Raw genomic sequence first — 22,242 nt, 5'->3', positions numbered from 1 at the left:
TTTGTAGTGGAGATGAGTGGTACCCGGTGGGGTCTTCTGCTGTTGTAGCCCATCCACCTCAAGGTTGTGCGTGTTGTGGCTTCACAAATGCTTTGCTGCATACCTCGGTTGTAACGAGTGGTTATTTCAGTCAAAGTTGCTCTTCTATCAGCTTGAATCAGTCGGCCCATTCTCCTCTGACCTCTAGCATCAACAAGGCATTTTCGCCCACAGGACTGCCGCATACTGGATGTTTTTCCCTTTTCACACCATTCTTTGTAAACCCTAGAAATGGTTGTGCGTGAAAATCCCAGTAACTGAGCAGATTGTGAAATACTCAGACTGGCCCGTCTGGCACCAACAACCATGCCACGCTCAAAATTGCTTAAATCACCTTTCTTTCCCATTCTGACATTCAGTTTGGAGTTCAGGAGATTGTCTTGACCAGGACCACACCCCTAAAATGCATTGAGCAACTGCCATGTGATTGGTTGATTACATAATTGCATTAATGAGAAATTGAATAGGTGTTCCTAATAATCCTTTAGGTGAGTGTAGGTTATCAATGCATTGATGTGTTCATTTGTTCTTGATAAATTTTGTACAGGAGTGAAGAATGAACATCCTCATATTGTGAAACTTGTAATTCTGTTACAATTTTCTAAATCTTTCCTCCTGCGGCTTAGGAATTTCTGTGCTTACAAGTATAAAAACTAAAGAGAAAGGCTAGAAATAGTTGAAGAAAAGAACATGTTTAACCAGGATTCCACCTAACATTAAGAAAAGCTCTATAAACCAAGTCCAAATATGTAACTGAAAATTTACAATGAGAAGTCTGTTTTATTAACTTCATCGTTGCCTATAATTGATGCATAAATATAGATTCAGAACGTATTCGGACCCCTTCACTTTCTGCACACTTGGTGTTCTAATTTTAAACTTTAATTAGATAGATAATCTTGCCATTTGTGCTCAATCTACACTCAATAACCCATAATTACAACATTAAAATATGTTTTCAAAATTGTTTGCAAATTTATTTAAAAAAAAAAAAAAAAAAGGATTTCCTCATTAATTTAAAATATTGAGCCCCTTTGCTTTAGCACTCCAAACTGTGGTCAGGTGCATCCTGCTTGTCTGCAAAAAACAAACCACCACACAACTTTTTAGCTACATACATTTTAGGTGTTCTTTATAGATTTGAGGGTTCCGAATTCCTTTTTTGAGAGATAAAAAGTTTAAAATGAAAACATTATTAGAGAGCAATAATGTCATATATTTTTAAAATGTTTAGACAAAATATTTTAGAAAAATCAATGATATTTAAAACATCTGTGTAATGTATATCACTTACAAACAGTGGTCACTTGGTATACTCATCCTCCAATGGCATTTCATAGTGAAATGCCAAAGAGAGGTCTCGTAACAAACTCAATCCACTTTCCACTAGAATGTCTCTCCATTTGAGTTCTATCCTGGTGGAAGAGAGGGCTGTCATATTCTCTAGGGAAAAAAAATCATTTTAATGACACATTGCACTTGTGTTAAGTAGTAAGAGAGAAGCTTTTGAACTATTTCCATGTGCTTTTCGATCTTCAATTTTGCCAAGAAAATTGTGGCAAATAAAGGATGTATGCATATTTTTTCCTTTTACCTGCTCAAGACAAATGTACAATAAAAAAGGCATCTTTCTAACCTTCTACAACCAAAAGAGACTGTCACTTCCCATCCTAGATGGCATTGTGCACGTCATTAGAATCCCAGCCTTCCCAGTCACCACATAAAATTGACAAAATCTACAGGTTTTGAATGAATGTGTAGGTGTATAAGGCCATGATGCTTTAAATATTTTACATATCTTCATGGTACAATAAAAGTCACCAACTCTGTAAAATTGACAGAAAAATACTGTCTTACCTCATCCATTGCCATAGGTGAGGTGGACAAGGCAGGATACTGCTCGCAGCGCCAAACTGTCAAAGATAAATTCAGTTGAGCTGTTCTCAAGATGGAAGGAATAGCCTTTATTTCATACTTGTAGCCATGCAGTACAGTGAAGGCAATGACTGAATTGCAGCTGTAGATTACACTTCTTAAAATACACAGTTAAGTATGTGAATAAAATTCACTGTCTTTGTAAGGATATTGATAAATGGAGCCCTGAAGTCAGGATGTTTTACATCCTGCTACAGCCAGAATTAGTCAGTTTGACCGTGTACATGCCAGTTGAGTGGAGATGTGGGAAAAACTATGACAAAGATCAAAGCTTAAAAAAAAAAAAGAAAAAAAAAAAAAGCTTATTCTTTCACAACATAAACTCCTATCTATTTTTGAAGGAATAGGAATAGAGAGAGAGCGAGAAAAAAAAAATTACTGAGAGCGCAAAAAAAGGTCTACCATATACTTGATTTGGGGATGCTTCCACCACACCCAACACATTAAGAACAAAGAACACTGACATTTTTTAGTTCAGGCATTTAAGAAAAAAAAACCCATACATATGCCATGAAAAGAAGCATTTAACTTAATTAAAAAAAAAAAAATTCAAAGCTGCATTTTTATGGAAACAGATCTCACAGAAATGGTTTGTGGTAGAGAAGTTAAAATTTCAGATACAGATTGTGCATAACCAAGTCTACTCAGTAAAGTACAGACCAGTTTTATCTTTTAGATGTTTACAGAACTTAGTATGCACTTGTGGAAAATTGAATTGATTGGACATAGTTTAGAAAGGCACACACCTGTGCACTGTATATAAGGTCCCGCAATTAATACTGCATGTCAGAATTAAAAACAAGCCATGAAGTCCAAAGAGCTCTCTGTAGACCTTCACAATCAAACTGTGGTATGGCATAGGATTATGGAAAGAATATTAAACCAATTCGAGTGTTTCCAAGAGCATAGTTGAATAATTGTGAAATGGAAAAAGTTTGGATCCACCAGGACTCATCCTAGACCTTACAGTCTGGCCACATTGAGTAACTGGGCAAGAAAGGCCTTAATCAGGGAGGAAACCAATAGTTGCTCTACAACAGCTTCGCACATCTTCTGCTGAAATGATAGAATATATCAGAAGATCACCATCTCAGCATCACTCTGACAATCAGGTGTTTATAGTAGGGTGGCTGGACTGAAGCCACTCTTGAGTAAAAGGCATTGACAGCATTTAAAAGGACTCAGAGAGCATGACGAAAGACAATAACTGAACTCTTTGTCAGACATAGGGCTTGAAATTCTGCCCAATGACGACACTGTTTCATGGTGATGGCAACAACATGATAACAGGATGCTTCTCAGCAGCAGGGACACAGACTGGTTAGAATTGAGGAAAGGATGAAGGCAGCTAAAAACACAGAGGTCCTTGAAGAATACTTGCATATTACCTCAGGCTGGGCATTGGTTCATCTTTCAGCACAATGATGAGCCTGAAGCTTTCAGCCAAGACAATGCTGGAGAGGCTTTGGGACAAATATTCAATTATCCTTGAGTAGGCAAGCTACACCTGAACATCTGTGGAAAAACTTAAAGATGGCAAGTTATAGATGCTTTCCATTCCGTCCAACAGGGCTGAAAGGAACTGCCAGGAAGAATGGGATAAACTGCCCCAATCTAGGAGTGTAAAGCTTACATACACAAGAATGTTTTAAGCTGTAATTGCTGCCAAAGGACCACCAGTCTACAAAGTACTGAATTAAGGGTCTAAATAATTATAAAAAAATAAATTTTAGTTTTTGATTTTTAACAAATTTACACGTCTTTCTGAAAACATGTTTTCACTTTATAATTATGGGTTATTGACTGTAGATTGAGAAGTAAAAATAGAAAATGCATCCATTTAAAAGTTAAAACTACAACACCATAATGTGTTCAGAAAGAGAAGGGGCAAAAATTATACATCTCATTAAGGCCCAATATGGGAATAGTTAGGCGATTTCTTGGAGGAATCGAAAAAGCTGTGAAATGACTAGAGTGGAGCTAATTAATATTATAGTTAGATATATCAGGCGTATAAGTTTAAGAAGTGAGAGATGAAGAATGAGAGTACACAAACAAAAAAAAAGTACATAATGTGGTTGAAACAAAGGAGACCAGAAATTCATTGTAAGCATTGAAGGTATGACAAAAAAATAACTTGTATCATCTCTGAGGTTTTCCAGGACTGCAACAAACAGAGAAGGGAAACTGGTTTAAGTAACAATTTGAATCAATAAAAATAATAGCATTTAATCTAGTTTGTTTGTACGAGGTTCTGCAAGTTACAAAACCAGATGTGCAATGCTCAGTGACTTTGATTTAAAGGTGCCATGTGGAGATTTTAACTTGTCTGTAAAATTATGTTACCTTCTCTTTATTAAGCAATGACTTACCTTGGAAACTGAGACATTTTCATCAGGTCAGCTTCAAGTGATTGTAGTGCAGAAAAAACCTTAATCTTGGTTTCACTTTAAAATAAAATAAAATATTGTTTTTTTTCCCTCCAATTTGAAAGTGCACATACATAAGAACACACAGAACAAAATACCGATCCCCAGCAATATTGTAGAGAGAGCAGAGTCCTTCCAACTTCTCTGAAAAATCTTCAAATTTTCTTGCTCTGTAGATGGAAAAAGGCTTAAAATCAGACAAAATTATTGGTCTATTTGTCTGCTTTGTTACAAATTTCAGTTACTGGCTTGCAAAAAAATAGGATCATGCAATCACACGATGAAGGCCTTCTTAACATTAAGGATAGATAAAACTGGGATAGAAAGCATTTCTTTTAGCTACTATACATCAGTATTAGTGATTTTCCAACCATTTCAGCACTTAAAGTAAAGCTGAACACAAAATAATCTTGTTTAACCTGTTGGAGGATAGGGATTAACGTACAGTAATTGTGGCAATCCAGGTTGTGAGATATTACAACTTTTTCTTGTATGATTTTCCAAATCCTGTTCTAGGGTTTGGTGCCAATGCCACTTTGTACAAGTTCCGCTTAGTGTACCACTAAAACAGATATGAGATATTAGCATCAGTATGACACTAGGATTCACTGCAGAATAACCATCATACAGAGAAGCCAAGGAGATTGCTAACTAAAGCCGATGTCACAATATGCTGCTTCTATTCATAGGGTGTGTCATACTTGCACACTATTGTTGCTAATCTCATTGTCTGCCCTGGTTAGTTTACATGACTGAAAGAAAAAAAAAATCATTGAGCATGTCAGATTACACAGCTGTATACTGATTTTCATGCACAGTTGAACTTGCCTCTTTACCGGACAGCCAATAACGTCTTGCCTCAAGGAGCTGATGCTACATGAAGAGTTAACAGGTATGACAAAGTCAGCCACAATTGCTGGCCTTTGCCACCCCATTCTGTCATGGTATGTAACACATACATGATATCAGACAGAGGAGCTTCTCTTCTGTTTGTGAGGTCCGTAACACCAGTGTTCCTTATTCAATTACACAGTTGGTAATATAGTAGTTGCTACTTGTACAGCTGCTACAGTAGATAACAAAACAAATCACATGGGGAAATATTAAGGCCCCTGCCAGCTCCATCTAATTAAAGGGATAAATTTGAACAGTGGAAGTCAAGGTGACAAAATGGTTAGCATTGTGGTCTCACAACTCTAGGGTACTTGGTTTGAATTCGGTCCGGATTCATGTATTTGCATATGCTGCTGCCTCACAGCTCCTTGATTCAGATCTAGCCTGTTCATAGTTTGTGTAAAAATGGCGTGCTTCTCAACTGCCTGCGTGGTTCTTCAAATTCTTCCGCATCAAAGACATTTAGGTTAGATTAATTGGCAACTCTAGATTGAGCCCGTGTGGTGGAGTTTGTGTGAGAGAAGGAATTTTATCCATAATTGACTTGTGTCTAGTCCAGGTCAATTCCTGCCTTCTAGCCAGCTTTACAGGAATAGATTCTGGCCTCATGCAACTCCATAGTTAGCCAAAATGGAATTTACAAAACGACTTACTGTACTTCATATTCCACAATCTGATTTATCAACCTAAGTTCATATCCGGGCTCCAACTAAGAGGGGCACTGAATGAGCGGATGCTGATGACAGCAGTGTATATACAGCTCTGGTTAGAGAGGTTAAATGTATTGGAGTAGATTAAGTGTGTGTGGTGTGTTGTGTGTGTAAAAAAAAAAAAAACACACACAACACACATTGTGTTCATTATTGTTGTACATTATGACCAAAACATTTTGTTTGCCCTAGACTAACCCTCTTGATAATCTTAGTCCTATTGTGACTTGCATTATTTGGTAAGAAGTCAGGTAGGATTTAGACTAACCCTGTCAAATAAAAGTTGACTCTAAAACACATATTGACTGTCAGGTTGTCAATTCTTAAGGTTCCATGCGTTTTTATTTATTAAAAAAAAAAAAATACACGCATAAACAAACTGTATTGCTCCCTTACAAACCAGTAAGCTAAAGGTGATGCTATACTTAAACTGATCATATCAAATGAAAGCAATGAATTGAAAGATTGGTAAGAAATTTAAAAATAAAGGGAACAATAGTGTTTCCCTTTATATTATCTTATGCCATCCCTGAAACAGTGTGTCCCACTTTTGTTGATATTCAACATGGGCTGAAGCTGATCATTGATTATGACATCACCAAGCCCTCATAAAAGTCTAATAGGTTCCAAATGTCAAGTGAGCCATGAAGTTTCACAAATGCATTCCAATAATTTTTTTTTTTTTTTTGAGGTTTGGGCTAAAAATGGAAACAAAACCCTGGTACTAGATCTTGCACTCTAGAATAATACAATAAACATTTAAGTGTTCTGGAAACTCAGAGTATAAAAGGGAAGAGGAGAATAAAGAATGAAATTAAAATTGGTTTGCTAAAACAAGGCAGACTGTAATGCTAGGGCTACATTAGATTTATCAAAACACTCAATGAATCCTCATTTACTTTTTTTGCTCCAGGTGGAATTGCAAGTGGTCTTGTAAAAACAGAATGTTTCACATTTAGTGTAAAGGCATAAAATATTCACTTATTTGACTTAATAGGAAGTTCTTTCCTCTTGTTAAATCTCACCAATTCTGAAAGGTGAACATTCAGACTAACCAAGGCAAAAATCATATCTACAAATCTGAAGCCATTTATTCCTGTACTGTATCTATCATCATTTATAGTAATTAAGAGATGCTTATAAAATTGTTCCACAACACTATTCAGTTATTATTTGGTTAATGTTATGACATTGCTACATCTCTTGACAAAGGGTGATAGACAACCAAAAAGGATGTAGTGGGGAAAACAGGAAACCACAGAAAAGCATGAGGAATGATAAGGAAGTTGTTCAAGGTCTACATCCGCCATTTGGAGCAGCGGACATATCAAGTAAAAAATAAGACTTAAAGCACAGATGTGACATAATCTCAACTATAATATACAAGTCACAATAGGACTAAGATTATCAAGAGGGTTAGTTTTGATCATAATGTACAACAATAATGAACACAATTTTTTTTTTTTTTTATAAACTCACAAACACACACAACACACCACACACACTTAATCTACGCCAATACATTTAACCCCTCTAACCAGAGCTGTATATACACTGCTGTCATCAGCATCAGCTCATTCAGTGCCCCTCTTAGTTGGAGCCCGGATATGAACTTAGGTTGATGAATCAGATTGTGGAATATGAACACCTTAACTAGTCAAGCAAAATGAAATTATCTTTAAAACTCTTGTTTAGCAGCCACTCAGTCTTCAGACTATGGGGGCATCTACATTTTGCAGCAGCCTTTCTTCATTTCAGCCACACTACATTCACCCTTGTCATTAAACTCTCTCCTCTTTGCCAGAGTGGATCCCATATGAGGCCCGAATAGTCACCAGTGACAAATCTGCTAGGGCAGTGTCCCTTTTGATTACACGTCCTCACTTGAAGATGGACTGCTGCACTTTAAATCAAACAGCCCATGTCTGCATCCAACAACAAATTGAAGTACTGCTATACAGAATTCCTTGCTAGAAATGACTGCTCATTTGTTATGTCTGTAAAACGTGACTAAAACAATAAAAGCAGTGTCTAGATACAAGTAGTGTATTATTTATGATTTTTTTTATCTTTTGTTATACCTATATATGCAGGATCCAAGGTCTCAGGCTAGTCAAAATTAAACAAACTTTAGGTGTCCACTCATTTTATGCCGTTCCTTAAATCATATCCTTGGCCTTAATTCTTAGTGCAACAATCTTAGTTCAGAACATACAATGCACAATGTGTGGCTTTATTTGGAAAAGGTTCTCTCATTTTGTTCCACAACTTTTGCAGAACAGTGGTTTCTTTTGGCACATTCAAGGAGAAGAAATTTAGTTGGCCTGTTTTATTACTTTAACAGTGTGCACGAGCATTGTGATGCTCTGTACCCACAGCCATGGGCATCATCCATTGTCTAGGACACCATTAGTTTGTAACCAAGAATGGGAATAGGGCAAGTGAGGAGACAACAAAAATTTAACAGTGCAAAGTGCATGTTTAAACAATGAAAGTGTCATGGTGCAGTTCAAATTATCATTAATAAATAGTCAGCCATAAGACAGTGCAAAAGAGGTAAATCAATAATTAGCTAAAATCCCATAATAAAACCAAAACTATTCTTTCATAAAAGATCCTGTCCAGCAGACCTCTCCATCTCCTCTACTCCCTGAATGCTCAGCTGACTTGGCACCACTTGCCTCATCTGTCATTCACTTTCCAAGAGTCACCAGAGTCCATCCATCCCCCACGCCACCTCCATCAGTACCCACAGAGTTTATCCGAGTCTTAAACCACTCCTGCTCTTTTCCAATGTTCAGCAGGCTTGATCCGGTCTCCAGGATGATGCTCCTCAATCCTCGGAGACACACTTGAGACTGCTACAGCCATCAAGACACCCATTTGCATTCTCCAATCTTGTCTTTTCTACTTTAGGAACCGGTCTTCATAGATATTTTCTCCCCTTTCCGCCTTTACATATCTTTCAGTGTAGGTGCTACACTCATCGACACACAGAACCGCTAATGAGATGGCTGCACAAATCACTTAAAGTGTGACACAAAAAAGCTTTGTGTTAAAATGCAGTCAAATATAGCCTTAAAAAGTGACTGGATAGGAGTCTGTCTACTGCTACTTAATAATGTATGTATATACGCTAAGGACAAACTGATCTACAAAAAACAGTAAGTTTAATTTTTGATTTAATTTAATCCTGATGACATCAACACTAAGCATTAGACAGTTTGCTTTTTTCCTTGCTTGGTACAAACTGGACACACATTAGAAATATTTACTTTTAATGTAAGTGACAAACTAGGAATGGAGTAATAATGCCCCATATATATTTTGTCAGGTGTTTATACTTCGTGGAAAGCTGGTTAATAATTAAGCAAGCAGTTAGACACTTTCCGATATGGTCGGCTGTTTATCCCGGTCAATACCCCAAGCCGCCAGGTGGAGCCCTCCTTGCAGAATGGAGGTCCCCAGACCACCAGCAGGGCATCATGGACAATGGAGTTTTTATGCACTGCCCTGCTGGATGCCATGGGGGCCACGAGAGAGAGCTGCAGGGAGGACCGAAGAGTTCTTCGTGCCCTATGACCCGGAAGTTCGTCATAGGAAGAGCGACGGGCTTCCGGGGTGAGAAAAGCATTGTTTACCCTGTCACACACACACACACACACACACACACACACACACAAAGAGAGAGAAGAGGTTGGATGATGTGGAGATAGTGAATCAGGAAGTGCAACAGATTAGCAAGGAGGAAGGAAGGACAGCTGTGAAGAGGATGAAGAATGGAAATGTTGGTCCAGATGACAGACCTGGAAGCATGGAGGCGTTTAGGAGAGATGGCAGTGGAGTTTTTAACCAGATTGTTTAATGGAATCTTGGAAAGTGAGAGGGTGCCTGAGAAGAGGAAAAGAAGTGTACTGGTGCCAATATCTATACTAATAAAAGGCAAAGCCCTCACTCACTCACTCACTCATCACTAATTCTCCAACTTCCCGTGTGGGTGGAAGGCTGAAATTTGGCAGGTTCATTCCTTACAAAAGTTGGGCAGGTTTTATATCGAAATTCTACGCGTAATGGTCATAACTGGAAGCAGTTTTTCTCCATTTACTGTAATGGAGATGAGCTTGAACGCCGTGGGGGCGGAGTTTCGTGTGACATCATCACGCCTCCCACGTAATCACGCAGTACATAGAAAACCAGGAAGACCTCAAAAAGCGCTGAAGAAAACATGCATTATATAATTGAGAAGGCAGCGAAACAATAAGAAGCGGCGAAAGTGACATATACAACCATATTCATGAGTTCTGCTACTTCGGAAACAAAGCACGATGTAAACCTACACTTTAAATTAAGTTCATAGACAGGCTGCGCTGGCGTTTGTAATTTAGTGCCTGCCCATATAAGGCCGTCCGTCAGCGGCAATCCAATAGCAAACTGCCACGGGTAAATATTCACGGGTGAAGGACTGTGCTTATGGAGAGGAAGATGAGATGGTCAGGGTGGTGTTTGGCACAAACTCAGCGAAACTGCGAGAGAAAGTTTTAAGTGCCAGGACTAAGGTAACATTAAATACAGCCATGGACATAGCACGAGATGGCACCAGCACAGCTGGGAACCTTCGATGCATGTACACCGAGTGGCTCACGTGAACTGACGCAGTGCACAGATAAAAAGCAACAGTTCCAAAGAGCGCTGAACAAAAACCGAATTACACAATTGAAAAGGCAGCAAAAAATATGAAGCGTCTGATACATACAAGCATATTCATAAATCCAGCTACTGCGGAAACAAAGCACACGTTGGAAAAAGTCAATGTCCCGCTAAAGGAAGACAGTGTAAAAAACCCGTGCATGCAGTGTGTCAGGTCTCAGATAAAGAAGAAGACGAGCTGTTTATTGATGCAGTAAGAAACGAATCGATGAATGAAACCTGTCATCTTTACAGCGATTGACAAACACGGAATGTAACTTGAACACAACACATCCTACAAATACGAACCTGATTGAAAGAAATAATGATAATCAAATCCTTGATGACAGCAACACTCAGTAACACTCACAAAACAAATACTGTATATTGACAGTCATGTTACGTTATTTTTAAAATGTTCCCTTTTCTTTTCTAGCTTTTTAACACACTACTTCTCGCTGCGATCACGGGATATATATATATATATATATATATATCCCGATCTACATACTCGAATAATGGATACTTTATTAGCCATCAATGATTGTTTTGGTAAAGCCATACTCAGTGTATTCATTAGATGAGCGGTAAAAAGTAAGAGCGAGGGAGGATGACTTATTGAGGCATGCAGGCTGTAGTCTTGCGTCAACTCTATCTGAATTGCGCGATCACATTTGAAAAATATATCTTTTCAAGTTCTATTTAGTCCATATGTGTCAAACTCAAGGGCGCGGGCCACATCCGCCCGGCGTGTAATTATATCCGGCCCGAGATCATTTTATATACTGTATTATTGTTATTAAAGCCGGGTATATGAAGCGCTGGTAACACAATAAACTACAGATCCCATAATGCAGCGCTTCAGCTGCCTTGCCAACACTTACGCGTTAATCAAGTCTAGCTTATGATGCTGCAAGTTATTGCAAGCTAGCTCACACGATGAAGAGAAAAGTTTATTCTGAAAATAGAGCCTTTAAAAACCGATGGGAGGCTGAGTATATGTTTACTGAACCCGTGTGTCTCATTTGTGGAGCTAATGTGGCTGTAATTACAGAATTTAATCTAAGACGGCACTATGAGACAAAACATCAGGGTAACCTGAATGCAATCCAGAAGATACAGAAAGCAGAAGAATTAAATAAGAATCTGACACTTCAGCGGACGTTTTACCGTGCACAATCACAAAGTGATTTCAAGTGAAGCTGCTTTTATGGGGGACACAAATGCACCAGTCCATCTTGCCCCACTTTCCCTGTTGCCAAGTAATGTTAAACCAAGTCGTCACTACGGTGTTCCCAAATACGCACTTTGCTGATAAACTGAGCACACTGCGCACTGAGTTTGCACGGCGCTTTGGTGACTTTGAAGAACAAAAAAAGTCCGTCTACATGCGGCTCGAACCTTGTGCATGTTTGGTAGCACATATCTGTGTGAGAAGCTCTTCTCAGTGATAAAGACTAACAAAACAGCACACAGGAGTCGCCTCACTGATGAGCACCTGCAATCCATCCTGAGAATCTCCACAACACAGAACCTCACACCAAACAGAAACAAACCTGTTGCCAAAAAGATGCCAGGCGTCCAGCTCTAAAATGACATATGAGCAAAGACAACTGAATGATTTGATTTGTTATTGCTGAAAGGAACACATTTTATTTATATTTCCAGGTTTTGTTATGCAGCATGTTCATATTTGAATTTGTATAATTTTGACAGGATATATTTTTATGGAGAGCAAAATCTTTTGGGATATTTAAAATCTAAGTTTATTTTTATATAAAATTACATAAGAGTAAAGAAATTTGAATGTTTGTTCTTTTAATGTTTACTTTATTTCTAACTTGTATAATTTAGCCAGGATATATTTTTATGGAGAGCAAAATATTATAAGTTGTTTAAGGTTTGAGTTGATTTATTCAGGAATAATATTCCTGTCTGTTTTTACCATTCCTACCAAAGATATTTCTGTCGACTAAATAAAAATTCCTTCTATTTAAAATTTAAATAGAACTTGAACAAATACGATAGTTCATAATATCCACGCAGACTTGCACGCAAGAGCGGGAGTCATCCGTTTTAACAAGCAGCGTATTGCACTGATACGAAATAGCTGTGTGTGTATATATGTATGTATATGTATAGATATGTATATTATATATACATATACATATACATATAACAACAACACTCATCACTCACAACAGTGACAAAACAATTACATTGACAATCATGTTATGTTATTTTCAAAATGTTTCCTTTTCTTTTTCATTGCTTCTTTAACACACTACTTCTCCGCTGCGAAGCGCAGGCATTTTGCTAGTTTAAGAATAAGTGGGATGTGCAGGACTGTAGTAACTACAAGGGGATAAAATTGAAGTTATGGGAAAGAGTAGTGGAACCTAGGTTAAGAAGGGAGGTGATGATTAGTAAGCAGCAGTATGGTTTCATGCCAAGAAAGATCACCACAGATGTGATGTTTGCTCTGAGGGAGTTGATGGAGAAGTATAGAGAAGGCCAGAAGGAGTTGCATTGCGTCTTTGTGGACCTGGAGAAAGCATATGGCAGGGTGCCTCGAGAGGAGTCGTGGTATTGTATGAGGAAGTCGGGAGTGGCAAAGAAGTATGTAAGAGTTGTACAGGATATGTACGAGGGAAATGTGACCATGGTGAGTTCTGCAGTAGGAGTGACGGATGCATTCAAGGTGGAGGTGGAATTACATCAGGGATTGGCTCCGAGCCCGTTCTTATTTACAATGGTGATGGACAGGTTGACAGACGAGATTAGACAGGAGTCCCCGTGGACTATGATGTTTGATGATGAAATTGTGATCTGTAGCGATAGTAGGGAGCAGGTTGGGGAGGTGCAGATATGCTCTAGAGAGGAGAGGAATGAAGGTCAGTAGGAACAAGACAGAATACATGTGTGTAAATGAGAGGGAGGTCAGTGGAATGGTGAGGATGCAAGGAGTAGAGTTGGTGGAGGAGTTTAAATACTTGGGATCAACAGTACAGAGTAATGGGGATTGTGGAAGAGTGGTGAAAAAGAGTGCAGGCAGGGTGGAATGGGCGGAGAAGAGAGTGTCGGGAGTCATTTGTGACAGAGAGATATAAGCAAGAGTGAAAGGGAAGGTCTACAGGATGGTAGTGAGACCAGCTATGTTATATGATGGTGGCACTGACCAGAATGCAGGAGAGAGAGCTGGAGGTAACAGAGTTAAAGATGCTAAGATCTGCATTGGGTGTGACAAGGATGAATAGGATTAGAAAGGAGTACATTAGAAGGTCAGCTCAAGTTGGACAGTTAGGAGACTGAGTCAGAGAGGCGAGATTGAGTTGGTGTGGACATGTGCAGAGGAGAGATGCTGAGTATATTGGGAGAAGGATGCTAAGGATAGAGCAGCCAGGTAAGAGAAAAAAGAGGAAGGCATAAGAGAAGGTTCATGGATGTGGTGAGAGAGAGGACATGCAGGTGATGGGTGTAACAGAACAAGTTGCAGAAGACAGAAGGATATGGAAGAAGATCCACTGTGGCGACCTCTAATGGGAGCAGCCGAAAGAAGATTATTCTTTATTTAGTATTTATGCAGATATTATTTGTTTTCAATGTTGTATTATACCCAGTTCTTTCTGAATTACTGTGAATCATTTTGAGTATGGGAAAGGTGCTATATAAATAAAAGGTATTTTATTATTAGAAGTAGCAACTATATTACCTTAAAAGTTCTGTCAACTCCTTGGAAATCTGAAAGTGAAACAAATTACAGATTTTAAAGCATAAAACACATGTATAGCACTTAGAACTACTGTGATCTTTCTATGCCCATTGTTTTAGCTTTTGTATGTTCATTTTCCTTTTAAATTGTCACACAGGTCACCACAAACATACTATATCCAAAACTGTTGCTATAGATCAAATCTATCTCATATGGGTACCAGAGGATCACTTTCCAGGCTCAGAAAAGGTATGCAATACCCCACCGGGGAAAGATGGGGGAACACAATCATAACAATGCTATCTCCTTTCTCCTCTGTAGCTCCGAGAAGCCACCCAGTGAGGGCACCTCGGCTACACCCCCACTCAACTAAACCATGTCTCTTCCAGTCTGGTTGACAAATTCAAGGGCTTCTGGAAGATGGCGTCTCAGTCGAGGGAGCAGAGACCTGTATGACGGATATGCTCAAAAGAGCCAATAATTTTCAGGAGCCACGGAGATCAAAGGATATATTGCCCCTTCATGCTCTTATTTTCGTTCTTTGTTTTGGACACTTGCAGTAAACAGGGTAGACCAGTTGGCACCTCAGCTTTTCTTTGGTACTTCTCTCTCATTTGCACCTCACGGTACACAATTACTGGAGATCGAGGGGGGGAAAAAAAAAAAAACACACACACACACACACACACACACAAATTAGTAATCCACAAGCATGAAATGTCTGAGACATTTGTTATGCATATTTAATGCAAGTGAACACCATAAAAAACTAAGAATACACACTTTACCCATACTCAGTACTGCTAGGCATCAGCAACCTTACAGAAAGTTCCACACTATGTACATTAAAAACCTGCAGCAATAGAAGAACAAGAATATGCCCTCCTAATGTAAACACTGCTGTGTGGATGTCTGTATTGCTTACAGACAATCAAGGCATTCATGTGATGACAATGCCCCCCTCCTCCCCATTTCAACTGCTAAAGGACAGGAAACAACCAGGCCTCATTAGACACAAAGTCACACTTACTCATGGCTAATTTAGTATCACCAATCAACCCAACAGTACATTTTTAGACTCTCAGATGAAGCACACAAATACAGAGAGAACTTGCAAACTGTAAAACTGAGGACATCACAACTAGCAGCATAGGCATGTTTCCCATCCCTCAAATACTTGTTTCCACATTTGCTGTACTACTCATTGTTAAGTATTTATGAACATATAGATGGATAGATACACATTGTTTTCTTGGAAATCATTCTTTGATAATCTGATACAACCAATTAATTAATAGTAAAATATTTATATCCCATGACTTATGTTCAACTATATTAGTTAGAAAAAGTTTTTTTTTACCACAGGGGCTTCCCCATGATGAGCCACCCTGACATCCATCACTTCACCACTTGACTTTAGAATAATCTCTAAATAGAACATGTCAGAAGTAATATAGTAAGCAGTATCATTGGGGCTTCGATGCGAGCCCAGCCTGTAAAAAATATGAAAAGGATAGTTAAAGAACAATTAAAAAAAAAAAAAACAAATAAAATATTACTCAGCAAACACACACGGTTTTCCACTGCTTATCACGAGCAGGTATATTCAACCTTGACTTGCACTGTAATTTTATTCCTTTATGCAGCATAAAAAAAAAAATTCTTAAAAAAAACTTTTTTTTTTAAAACTCAAAAGGTAACAGTATAGCATGCATGAGAACAATGTCATTGTAGTACTAGGATGGTAACAATAGTTAAAGCATTTTAAATGAGCAGATTCCATATTTCTCTCTTTCTCTTCTCTTAGTCGTAGGACTAATATTTTTACACTAGTCAAATACTTCACATTGAATAGCACAAGTCATTAAAAGAAGAAATTCAGTAATGAGAAGGTAAAAAAAATCTGAAAATGAAGGCAAAGAGGATATGGCCCCTAACATTAGCAGTATGAAAGCTTTCACAGTACCAATGCAAGAAGACACTTGATACGTAAGCATACCATGACAGTTATTCCAAATCGCACCACCACAGACAGACCCTGAAGAGACAGCTGTCAAGTTTAAAAATATTTAAGTGGACATATGAATGTCACCAAGAGGAACACAACAGTGTCCTTCAGGACCAATGCACAGCATTCACTGGGCTCTTCAGGATTCATTATATCCCCTTATTCTTCCACTTTAAAATTAGGCATTATTAAAATATTCTCCTTTAGTGTCATTTCAGTAACTACATCTTATCCTTCCTGCTTTAATACATTCTTGCTGATCAGGGCACTGGAGAGTGGGGAGAGGTTTTATGTTGTTAATTGGACGTGCAAGTAAGAACTTCCCTATACACTGTGCATGAGACACATATACTGCTGTTAAACTTGTTAGAACTCTTCTGTCTCAGTTCTTTCAAAATGGAAAAAGGCTTTCCAAATAAACATTCTACCCTATTATGCAATTGGTCAGATGGCATATACAGTAACTGCTCTCAGACTATACCACTACCCTTTTATAGAGGTTTGGATATTTAACTTAAATTTCCCAAAACAACCAGAAACTCCATACCACTTCACCCCGTTACCTCAACATTAAATCAGATATTCCTTAAATTACCGTAGGCCTGCTAATTTCACATACACTTTGATAGGGTCTAACTATCTCTCTACCTTACTAAGTTGTCATTCTCACACCTTCATTTTCTATAATGAATCTGTTCCATGTATTGAGGCTATTCCTTGCTTTCTCTTGGGCTGGTCACATCATTTCATAACTATAATTGGTATGTTCTATGATATTTTGGGCCTCAGAACACATTGGGTTTTTCGGTCTTCCTGGCCATCTGATCTTTTCACAAGACTTGCCTTTAGAGACATACATTTTGATATTATAAATAAGGATGCTACCCTTCTACGAATTGTGTGTTTTATAAAATATAGATTTACTTTTATTACTTATTGATATTCTTACCTAATCTTGTATCGTTCTCTTTAATATCTTGTAAAGCACTTTAAACAACATTCACTGTGAAAATGTGGCATAAAAATGTGGCATACAAATAAATGTTGCTGCTGTTCATGTCACTTGTTGATGGCCTGGTTTTCTTTTCTTTCCCCACTTGCATCAGTGTCAGGTCTCATAGTATTCCACTATTTTCTCCACTGTATTCTCATCCTCTTCTGTTCTTTTACAACTTGTCTTTCTGGGCAAGAACAGTTTCTGCAATATATGCCATGTTATTGAAAGTGCCCGTAGGCCATTAAGAATTAAATCTATTTTTGGACCACCATTCCTCGGTGCTCCTGAATGGTTTAACATTTTATAAGAAGATTTCTTGTGCAAGATATTTGGAGGATCCCTGCAGTTTCCTATGCTCTTCTAAGTCTTTAGGTCAGTATGCATATAGTTTAGGGAATTTTGCATAATCTCTGCCCATTTGGCGTTCTGTATCAGATTTTTTTGTCATCTGTATCCAGTTAGGGCTGGGTTGTCTTTTGGCCTTGGAACCCCTGCAGATTGTTTTTTTTTTTTTCTCCAGGATAACTGGATTTTTTTTTCTGTCCTCCTGGCCATTTGACCTTGTTTTGTTGTTACTTATTCTTTAATAGTATTGCTTTATCTTAATTGTTTTTCTTTCCTTGCAACTTTGTCATCTTGTAAAGTACTTTGAGCTATATTGTTGTACGAAAATGTGCTATATAAGTAAATTCTGTTGTATACTTTCCTTCTCTTCTTTCTGCTTTCCTTTCCCTCTCCAGTAGAAACTATTCTCTGCACACAAAATCTTAGCCTCTGACTGAATATGCTTCAGTACCATAACCTAACCCTAAATAATGGAAATCCTTTCTTCACCCATATTTTACTGAATTACCTGCTGCAGAGATCAAAGCTGCACCCGGCTTCTAGATTTAGAAATAACAAATCGTGTTTATGATGGCATACGATTTGCCACTAACATGTGTTTCTTTTTTTGTACCATGTGCATGCTTCCCCGTCCCCCCAGATTGTCTACATCTTATTGCTCCTTTTACTACATTAGGTAATCTTTGGTTGGTAGGAGTTCTTATGGTGTTTTTGTGGTTTAAGGTTAGTTGGAACTACTTTGTATTGGTCTACATTTATTTAAAAATCACAAGAAGCCTTCAATACAAAAATTCTACACATAGTATTCAGCAACATTTGTTAATACTCCAACACCACAAATACATTAAATCTAACTACATCAAAAAAATACAAAGTAACTAGTGATACACAAATCACTGCATTGATATACAACAAAAAATTGAAAAGAAATAAAACACAATAAATTATGGAATGCATCAACCCAGAACAGTTAAGTCTGTATGTGAAACCAAGGGATATGGAAATTGGAATAAATTTAGGAGTTTTTGCCAGTTTTCTTTTTACTATACAATAAGGACAGTTCAAGTAGGTTTAGACCAGGTTGAAAAAAAAAAAAAAAAGTTCTGCACGGCTCTTAAACAGAACAAGAATTAGTCAATTTGTACACAAAGATGATTGTTTACACTTATTTTCCAAAGAAACTTGAGTTAGTATTTGAATTAACATAAAATCTTAACATTTTTTCTTCAAATGTTAAAGGAATCGTATATTTAAGTTGACCCATTAAAACCAAGGTATTTTTGCTTTTAAAAGTAGTAATTGGAGCAATAAATTGTAATAGATGTTTAATTCTAAGGTCATTTCGTTTTGTTAGTTATTTAAGATAATGTAGAGTGACCACTTTTTTCTCCTGTTCCAAGCCCGGGGGGTAAAAAGAAGTCTCCAGAAAAAAAAGAAAAAAACTAAACTAAACATATAGCCTACAGACAAACTACTACACTTTCAGGTATTTTAGCTGGAAGTTAAACTAATTGAAGACTGTATGCCAAAACTTTTAAATATCCAGTCAACAAAAAAAAAACCACACAACACACAACACTGTCCAAAGCAAAAAGTCAAGTCAAAAACCAACAAAGGGAATTTTAAATGGAAGTCAAGCTGTTCAATACATCATTCCAAGGCTAAATAAATGTAAAATTAGCCTCACCACAGCAAGGACCCCATATAAATGAGGATTATTTAATAAACGTTGGCACATGATTATATCCTGGGAGTGTTTCCATTTGAGTTGACTTTACAATTTTGGATTATAACTAAACAATTAATGTTGCCAATGATATATAGCCTTATGACATTCTTAGTACAAAATAAACTGAAAAGAAGTTAAACAATACAAGAAGCAGACATAAATTCACATTGTGAGGGTGCTGGATGGAGAAGGAAACAAAAGACACACACACACAAATAAACACCACAAAACTTAGGGAGACTATTTAGATTAAACTAAATGTTTTAGATTAAGCTCTAAGGACTAGAACTCCAACTGTGCCATTTGGCAGATTTTAGTGATTAACACATTAAAACAATGTTGACATCAGAACACATATGGGCAAGAAGTGTCTGCAACAGTTGTGCTAGATATATGACAAGATTTGAGTTATACTGCACAAGCAAGATCTGCAAATTACAGTATGGCATGGCCTGGGGCTCTAGCATATAAACAGGGTGTGTGTGTGTGCAGTATATTATAAACACACCATTATGTCCCAGTTCTTGTAAGCTGTAGTTACATTTGCAAATTTCCTCTCATCATATTCTTCAGTGTGAAGTGACTTTTGGAACATGCCTAGCAAAGATTTAGAAGAAAAGCTTTCCATTATTCCCCCCCCCCATACTATTTGTACAATCTCAACACTGCCAAAAGTTTATTACTCTGTAACAAATGAAAGCCTGAGGCTCACCTGGCTACTCGCATGAAAATGTAAACATGAAATATTTGCATTTTCTATTAGAAGAAATTAAAATTTGAATACAGTCTTGTTTATCATGGCCAGTGACATTTTGCTTAAGGGCAATGGAAGGAATAGACCTACTAGATGTTATGCAAAAAAAAAAAAAAAAGTAATAAAGGTCTTTAATTGAACTTATTAAAATATTTATAACAACCCTCCACTTTGTTGGAGTTTTTTTTTCTCGTGCTAATTGCAATAAGCTAATCAGGTCAGCTCACACTTCTCTGTCCCAGCTAGAGATTCTGCACAATATGAACATTTCAGTTTAGTAATGGCCCATTTGTTTTTTTGTATTACATACATTACATACAAGTGTTTCAGCCTAGACCATGCAGCCCAAGCTAAAGGGATACTAAAATTCAAGTACCATTTGCTTACTTTAAGATAACCACAGTAATATAACTGGAAAGTAAATAAACCTCAAGGTGCATCATTCATAAGACACTACACTGCATCTTGAGATCCACCCACAATTGCACTGAGAAGGAGCATGATAAATTTAAAAGTCACCAAAGAAGCCTGTGTGTGCTCCTTCCAAAGAAGCTCCCAGTATGAGGCAGCATCTTCAAAGAAAGAACTTAGAAAGAATGAGTATGCTGGTAGAAAAATAGTTGGTTCAATTCTTCACTCGCCTTGCACTAATCAGCAGACACCTGAGTAGTTATAATTGCTACCAGACATGTAGTGTGCAGTCCAAGTCATTCACTTTGTGCAATCTTTCCAGGAATTGATACCATTGACTGGCCCCCACCCTTACCTGGCCTAAATCTAACAGAATACCCGTGGGACATTAGGTTTTAGTCCATTGGACGCCACAAGGTTGCACCTCAGACTGGCCAGGAGCTCAGCGATGGCCTGGTTCAGATCTGGGAGGAGATCCCCCAGGATGCCATCTGTCGTCTCATTAGGAGCATGCCCAGACATTGTCAGGCACACATACAAGCATGTGAGGGCCATACAAACTACGGAGTACGATTTGGAGATGCTGCAATGAAATTTTGGCAAAATGGACTAGCCTGCCGCATCATTTTTTCACTTTTATTTTTGGGGTGTCTTTGAATTCAGGCCTCTGTAGGTTGATAATTTTAAATTTCTATCAAATGTGGCATTCTTTTGTTCCCAATACATTACCCAGTCCATATCACTATCAATATCCAGCATGATTCCCCCCCCCATTGAGATCTGATGCGTTTTCAAAGTGTTCCTTTATTTTTTTTTTGAGCAGTTTATATTATTTTTTGGAGTTGGTGGTTGCAAGGCTCTCAGTTTAGTGTGTAAATCAACATGGCTGTATTTTGTCATAGGAAGTCAGAGGGCAACGCAATGCACTGATGACAAACAAGAATGACCAGTAACCAACATCCAATTGTACGAATAATTTTTTTGTGAAATGAAAAATAGAGACCGGTATTATTAGTTAATTTAATGTTTTCAAAAATGTTTAACGTTCATCATGCCAAAAAGCCACCAATAATGGTTGAAGAGGATTTTGACTAGGTTGCATGTTTGCTGGACACAAGTATTTCAACGTATTCTTTATATACGATAATACTATATTAGAGCTGGGTGCGGGATGGTTTTTAATCCCATACCCACAAATATTCTTACTGCTCCCGTCCACAACATGAAGGCCTAGTAAATGTGGTCCAGTCTCTCAAAACAGATTAAAGTAATTTAAAAAAATCAGTTAAGGGAATTTTTAACAAAAACAAAATGTATTCTATTTCAGAGCATTGTCAACAAAGAACAAGGGGACATTTGGAAAAGCGTGGAAGATTTTACACAATTGTTGGAAAGTTTTCTTCATGCAAAGAACCATACATACATTAGAGACCGTACCAAGTGGATAATTGGACTGTAGGGAACTAGACAAAGTCTAGACAAATAGGAAGGATCAACTTGTTCGGTTGAATGCCCGGTTTTCATCATAACTGTTCTAATTAAGCAGGCTTCACAATAAATGGCAACAAAATGTCTTCACACAGCCTTAACACA

The 22,242-nt window shown here is 37.7% G+C and overlaps 1 protein-coding gene across 2 annotated transcripts in view; it reads right to left on the bottom strand.

Annotated features, from left to right (window-relative positions):
* Window positions 1–22,242, bottom strand: part of zgc:111976 (uncharacterized protein LOC553663 homolog) — a 91,369-nt gene that overhangs the window by 45,483 nt on the left and 23,644 nt on the right. For both annotated transcript variants that reach the window (XM_039753403.1, XM_039753404.1), the window contains 4 exons: window positions 15,766–15,898; window positions 14,406–14,434; window positions 4,502–4,573; window positions 4,347–4,421 (listed from right to left, as the gene is read on the bottom strand). In XM_039753403.1, the coding sequence (XP_039609337.1) occupies window positions 4,347–4,421; window positions 4,502–4,573; window positions 14,406–14,434; window positions 15,766–15,898 (309 nt within the window). The remainder of the gene's footprint in view (window positions 1–4,346; window positions 4,422–4,501; window positions 4,574–14,405; window positions 14,435–15,765; window positions 15,899–22,242) is intronic.

Source organism: Polypterus senegalus, chromosome 5, assembly GCF_016835505.1.
Source record: "Polypterus senegalus isolate Bchr_013 chromosome 5, ASM1683550v1, whole genome shotgun sequence".
Lineage (NCBI taxonomy): Eukaryota > Metazoa > Chordata > Cladistia > Polypteriformes > Polypteridae > Polypterus > Polypterus senegalus.
The sequence above is the reverse complement of the archived record's forward strand: the minus strand, read 5'-3'. Positions and strand labels throughout refer to the sequence as shown.